General features: G+C 42.2%; 1 protein-coding gene across 1 annotated transcript; it reads left to right on the forward strand.

Annotated features, from left to right (window-relative positions):
* Positions 1–3,624: 3,624 nt before the first annotated feature.
* On the forward strand, positions 3,625–5,584 carry LOC122140368 (leukotriene B4 receptor 1-like). Its single transcript, XM_042743684.1, has one exon. It carries the CDS (start codon positions 3,672–3,674, stop codon positions 4,644–4,646), a length of 975 nt encoding a protein of 324 aa, XP_042599618.1. The 5' UTR covers positions 3,625–3,671; the 3' UTR covers positions 4,647–5,584.
* Positions 5,585–6,687: the final 1,103 nt, after the last annotated feature.

Here is a 6,687-nt window from a genome sequence, read left to right on the forward strand (position 1 = left end):
GGCCCAGAAGACGGAACTGCAGCACCTGGTCGGTCAGTTTCTCGGATGTGTTCTCCCCCCTGCCAGGGTGGACGACCGTCATCCAGCACGAAGTCCGAACACCACCAGGAGTTATCGTCCGGCAGCGACCCTATCGTGTCCCGGAGGCTCGGAGACACGCCATCGAGACAGAGGTACAGGAGATGTTGAAGTTGGGGGGTAATTGAGCCCTCGCGGAGTCCCTGGTCCAGCCCCATCGTAATGGTCCCGAAGCCCGACGGCACCCTCCGGTTCTGCAACGACTTCCGCCGCCTAAATGAGGTCTCGGAATTTGATGGCTACCCCATGCCCCGAGTAGATGAGCTCCTGGATAGACTGGGAAGGGCCCGGTTCATATCGACTCTCGACCTCACCAAAGGTTATTGGCAAGTCCCTCTGTCTAAGGATGCCAAGCCCAAGACGGCCTTCTCAACCCCCAGTGGCCACTGGCAATACCGGGTCCTTTCCCTTCGGCCTGCACGGGGCACCCGCCACCTTCCAGAGGCTCATGGATGTCCTGCTGAGGCCCCATATGGCCTACGCCGTGGCCTACATCGACGACGTGGTCATCCATTCCGAGACCTGGGGGGAGCATTTAGAGCGGCTCCGGAGGGTGCTGCTGGAACTCCGCCGGGCGGGGCTCACCGCCAACCCCCGGAAATGTCACCTGGCTCTCTCCGAAGCCAAGTACCTGGGCTTCTGCGTGGGGTCGCGGCCTTATCCGGCCCCAGGAAAAGAAGGTGACAGCTATCCTCTCGGCACCCGCGGCCCACTACCAAGACCCAGGTGCGAGCCTTTTTGGGGTTGGCGGGATACTACCGGTGTTTTATCCCTAACTTCTCCTCCTTTAGCCTCTTCCCTGACAGATCTGACCAGGAAGGGGCAACCCGAGAAGGTAGCCTGGAGTCCGGAAGCTGAAGAGGCCTTCCAGCAGGTGAAATCAGCCCTCACCACGGAGCCAGTCCTGCGAGCCCCCGATTTCACCTGCCCCTTCCTGGTGCAAACCGACGCCTCAGACACCGGGTTAGGAGCCGTTCTCTCCCAGGTCCAGGACGGCGAGGAACACCCGGTGATCTATATTAGCCGGAAGCTGACCCCGACCGAACAACGGTATGCCGCCGTGGAGAAGGAAGCGTTGGCTGTCAAGTGGGCAGTCCTGGAGCTTCGTTATTATCTCCTCGGCCGCCGGTTCACCCTGTTGACCGATCATGCGCCACTGCAGTGGATGGCCCCGCGCAAAGGACACCAATCCCAGGGTGACCCGGTGGTTCCTTGCGCTCCAGGACTTCCACTTCACCGTACAACACACTGGCGGGGACAGCCAACGCCAACGCGGACGGCCTCTCCAGGATAGGGGCAGCTTTCGCAGGTCTGTCAGGCTCCACTCCCCACCCTCCCCATATCTCCCCATTGTTCCGCAGGCGCAGGTCGACGCTTAGGGGGGGGGAGTGTGACGTGTGTCCCGAGCGCTCGTCAGCGTCGCCCTGGCAACACAGCGGAATCACCGGCACTAGCTCGTCACGGGCTGAGCGGCCGCACCTGCAGCTCATGAAGAGGCGTCTACTTCAGCCGGGGAGGAAAGCAGTATGGTGAGCAATGTCTCCCGACACAGAGCCTAACTCTTTCCTCCTCTATCACAGAGAGCAGCGTGTGACCGTCAGCCCCAACCAGGAGAGCACCGCACGGGATCCACCACTCAAGACACAGAGGGCACCAGGGAGTTGGAGCACTACGGAGAGCACTGTCTTCACTCAGAGCACCAAGTTGTGAATAAATCCACCCTTCGGGGATTTTCTCTGTCTATCGGTTGTCGTGTCGTTCCTCACCTCGCCACAATACAAAAAGCATTCTCATTGCTTCATAAAAATCAGATTGAACCACTGATGGCAGATGGACTATTCTGATTATGTCTTTCATACTTTTCTGAACCTTGACATGCAGGGTAATTTACTTGGCAGTCACAAGCCTCCTGGTTTTCATCCAAGACGAATGAAGCTATTACGGGTTTGGAACGACATGGGGGTAAGTGATTAATGACAAAATTTTCATTTTTGGGTGGAGTATCCCTTTGTGTGCAGTCTGTGTTCTTCTTCCAACTTTATTTTGTATTAAGTAATAATTATTCTTCAGAGAAATGTATCAGGGTAAAAGTATACATTTAAATTAGCAAATGTAGTGGAGTAAAAGTGGAGGTTGTCTGAAATATAAAAACTCAAGTAAAATACAGATACTCCCAAAAAATACTGAAGTACTGTAACAAAGTATTATTACTTTGTAACTTTACACCACTGCCCCCAGGTTATCCAAAGTGTTGATGAGTTTGTTTCTTCATCAGAACAAATTTGGAGAAATTCAGCATTGCATCACTTGTTCACCAATAGATCTTCTGCAGTGAATGGGTGCCGTCAGAGTGACAAGTTTAAACAGTTGATAAAAACATCACAATATCTTGGCCAAAAGCAGCAATTTAAGAGTTAAATACTTTCTTGCAAACACACAGCTTTTCTCTTCACAAGATGTTAACTGATAGACTAGAGTTGTGTGGATTATTGTGACGTTTTTATGTTGTTTAGACTCTCATTCTGACGGCACCCATTCACTGCAGAGGATGCATTGCTGAGCAAGTGATACAATGCTAAATTCCTCCAAATCTGTTCAGATGAAGAAACAAACTCATTAACATTTTGGATGGCCTGTCAATTTTTCATTTTTGGGTGAACAATTCCTTTTTCGTTATTTGTTTGGTCTTTATTTATTTATTCATTTATTTGTGTGTGTGTGTGTGTTTTCTATAGGTCTTTTTAACCTGCTAAATTACTATATGTTTTCTTTTAAAAAATTTTTTTTTTAGTATTTGCAGGTGTGTTATAAAAACACTTGTCACACTTGAATTTAAAACCTTATTTTAAATTATAATCCTAAACAGATCATTCCTGAATGTACATTTAAATTTATTTTCATTACATTTTCATATTTGTTTGTACGCTAATGTGAGGGAAATTTTATTATGATATTATTTGCTTTACTCTTCTAAAGAGTTTTCTTTAAATTGTGTAAATACTTCAACAGTGTGATTGAGGTACTGTGAGGAGCTAAAAGACCCACAGGAAATGTATGTGTGTAAGTTTAGCTGAGGTGAGAAGTGTTATTTTGGAGCTCCTACATGCTCGCTTCTAATGATGAAATGATTTGCATTAAATACTTAAAAATGCATCCAGGGAACATAGGTAGATACATAGTTAGATACAAATGGACACATATGTTGAACGTGTTATGATTGGATTTAAGAGAAGCATCTGGATTTGATTAGGGTATAAATGCTGAGTCAACGTATTTTTGTTGGTCACACTCTGTATGAATGTTGACCATTTTCTTGCAAGAAAATAAATCTTAAAAAGATTTTGTTTCATGTCTTTATTAAAATAGAAAATTGCCACAACAACTAACTACTGATCTTTTATCATATAATGAAATACTGTGTCATGTTAATTGAAAATGCTACTAAAACTTGTGCTTGTGGTAATGAAATGTGGTTTTTGTTTTGTGTTTCCTGCTAAGCATGCCATTTGGCAAATGTTGTTTTGTGGGAGGGGTTATATCCAGGAACTCACATATTTTGTTTCTAGTATTAAAGATTCAAAATATTTTTGATCATGATGGAGAGCAATGCAGGCTTCAATTTAACATCTAACAGCACTGCTGTGGGTTCAGAGAAGATCGCTCCTGCTGTAGTTCTGGGTTTGTGCTGTTTAGTTGGTTTGCCAAGCAACATTGTGGTAATCATCAGCATTGCTCGTGAGTGGAACAAAAATTTGAGCTTCACCTTAAAACTAATGCTAAACCTTGCGGTCTCTGATGCTTTGACCCTTTGCTTGGCTCCTTTTGTGCTGTATGGAATACTGTTTGGATGGAAATTCGGCCTTTGGTCTTGTAAGTGCCTGTTTTTTTGGGGTAACTCGAGTCTGTATGTTGCAGTTTTGACTATTACATCCATGAGCGTGCACCGCTATCACAATGTCATCAAGTCGAGAGTCACTAACAGGATGATACTTCAGAGACTGGAAAGACGGCACAGGTGCCTTCAGCTGACTGGCATCTGGATTCTAGCTTTTGTCTTTGCCCTACCAGTCATTTTTACTCAAGGACTCAAAGACAAGAATGGATTGTTAAGATGTCAGAGGACAATGAAATCACAGTCTGTAGTGACTGTTTTGCTTTTTGAGATCCTGTTGGGGTTTATCATTCCATTTTGTATAATGTTGACATGTTACCTATGGTTGGACAAAGGGTTGAGACAAAAAGCCAAGAGCTCCAGTCTAATTAGAGCTCCACAGGACCAGGAACCCAGAAACCAGGGGACAAATGTTCGGACTTACAAGAAGAGGCTTGTGATCAGCATCGTTGTGGCTTTCTTTCTGTTTTGGACTCCTGTGCACATTATCAATGTGATTGATATAGTCACTACTCTGACTAAAACATCTCATCCAGATGTTCATTCCCAACTGAAGACCTTCCGCCAAGTATATGGTGATGCAAGTAAGACTCTGGCTTTGCTGAACTGTTGTCTGAATCCTTTTCTCTATGCCATCTCTTCACAGAATCTTATGAAATGTTTCAGAATGAGATAATTCAAAAATTCTAAATTATTTGCAGTCAGTTATGCTTTGAAAACTTAAGAAAAATGGTTCTAAACAGTACCAAATTAGAGTTCTTTGGTTTGTAACAATAGAACCCTTTTTATAATGTTCCATAAAGAACCATGCTTTGAAAGTGCTATACTGTATACTGCAGGACATTCATAGTGTTATATAACTTTTTAATGATGTTTATTTTTATTAATATAACTTTTATTAGTCTTACATCTTGTAGGTACTTTTATTTTTATTGATGTGAAAATGACAGTGCTCTAATTCATAAATGGCAAATGACATTGATCATGAATAAATACTTCAAGAAGTAAAACACAACATAGAAGCAGGAAATAGTAATGAAGACCAAGTTCCACTGAAATATCTTCACAATTCTCTTTGATGCCTTTTAGTCAATTATTTTATGTGTGTGTGTATACACACACACACACACACACACACACACACACACACACTATATATATAGGTGTGATTATTTGGCAGTTTCTCTATGCAGATGAAGTTGTAGGATGTAAGCATCTGTTTGAATTTAGAGCAACAGTGTGTTCCTTCCATTTATATAAAAGCAATTATGTTTATGAAGGCTACAAGTAAAAAATGGACTGTATGTGAGCCCTTCACAAAAAAGTGAGAAAATTCATGGGATAGTTGTATTGTTTTTGTTGTGACTGGGTATGTTTATGCATAAACTCAAGTAATAAAAAAAAAATCTAACAATATGGATTATAAATTCAATATCTGTTAATTACTTAATGAAGAAAAGGACAGAAGTATCCTTGACTGAACAAAGCTGGTCATAGTTACATGTTTTATAAACAATAAAATAAGACAATGATATGATTGGTAGGAAACCAATTATAATTTGAAAGTTAAAATATATAGACATTTGAAAAAAGGTGTGTGTGTGTGTGTGTGTGTGTGTGTGTGTGTGTGTGTGCACGTGCGTGCGTGCGTGTGTGTGTGTGTGTGTGTGTGTGTGTGTGTGTGTGTGTGTGTGTGTGTGTGTGTGTGTGTGTGTGTGAGTGTAAGTAAATACTAATGTTAGGTCAAATATGTTAATGTTTTCATAAATAATCTGGTTTATGTTGCAAAAATGCTGACCAGAAATTCCATATTAAAAGTAAGAACTAAGAACATGTATAAGTAGAGGTATGAGATGGCTGTACAAAGGATGTGAGAAAAAAAGCATGTGGTAATAGTCTGAAGTTGGAAAGAGGGGCTACATCCGGAATCAACAAAATAACAAAAAAGAAAAAAACGTGTGAAAACCACAAAAAAACAAAAAAAAGAGCATCAAAAAGAAGACTGCAAGGAGGCAGGATCAACACAACTGATGCCATTGGACCGTAAGGATACATAAGGATACTGATAAACACAGGGCACATGCATTTTCAATTCTTCTTCAGGTCACAGCTGACCTGAGACTCTGGCTTTCTCTGTCTTCTTTGAGGCCCCCTCTGAAATAACAAGAGACGAAATACTGTCAAGTTCAACAGTATATTATGAATAAATATTAACATTAAAACTGAAACTTTAACCTGTTAACTTGTGTACACATATTCTGGTTTATTTTAATTATTGTTTATTTTGGGCTATTTAAGTTATAGTTTTGGCGTTGTTATTATTCAGTTTTAATGTGTGCGTCTAGAATGGCTGAAGATGAGGCATTAAGTGCATGGCACTGCGACCAACTTAACATTTTACAGAGTTTAATGTAGCAATGCAGTTTTCTAGATTTGTTTTAACCGTGTAATAGATTTGAACAAAGAAATCAAGTGCTACGCACATGTATTGGCCATGACTTGATTGCTAATACAAATACAAAAATTAGACAAGTAATGAAAATGCGGTACTTCTTAAAAGAATCACTCCTTTATTTAAAGTGAAAGTGACATGACATGTGGCCAAGTATGGTGACCCATACTCAGAATTAGTGCTCTGCATTTATCCCATCCAAAGTGAACACACACAGCAGTGAACATACACACACACACACCCACCGTGAACACACACACGGAGC

The sequence above is a fragment of the Cyprinus carpio genome, chromosome B18 (genome assembly GCF_018340385.1).
Source record: "Cyprinus carpio isolate SPL01 chromosome B18, ASM1834038v1, whole genome shotgun sequence".
NCBI lineage: Eukaryota > Metazoa > Chordata > Actinopteri > Cypriniformes > Cyprinidae > Cyprinus > Cyprinus carpio.

Bases quoted from the DNA above. Each gene is read 5' to 3' on its own strand.
- LOC122140368 (XM_042743684.1), top strand. From the start codon at position 3,672: ATGATGGAGAGCAATGCAGGCTTCAATTTAACATCTAACAGCACTGCT.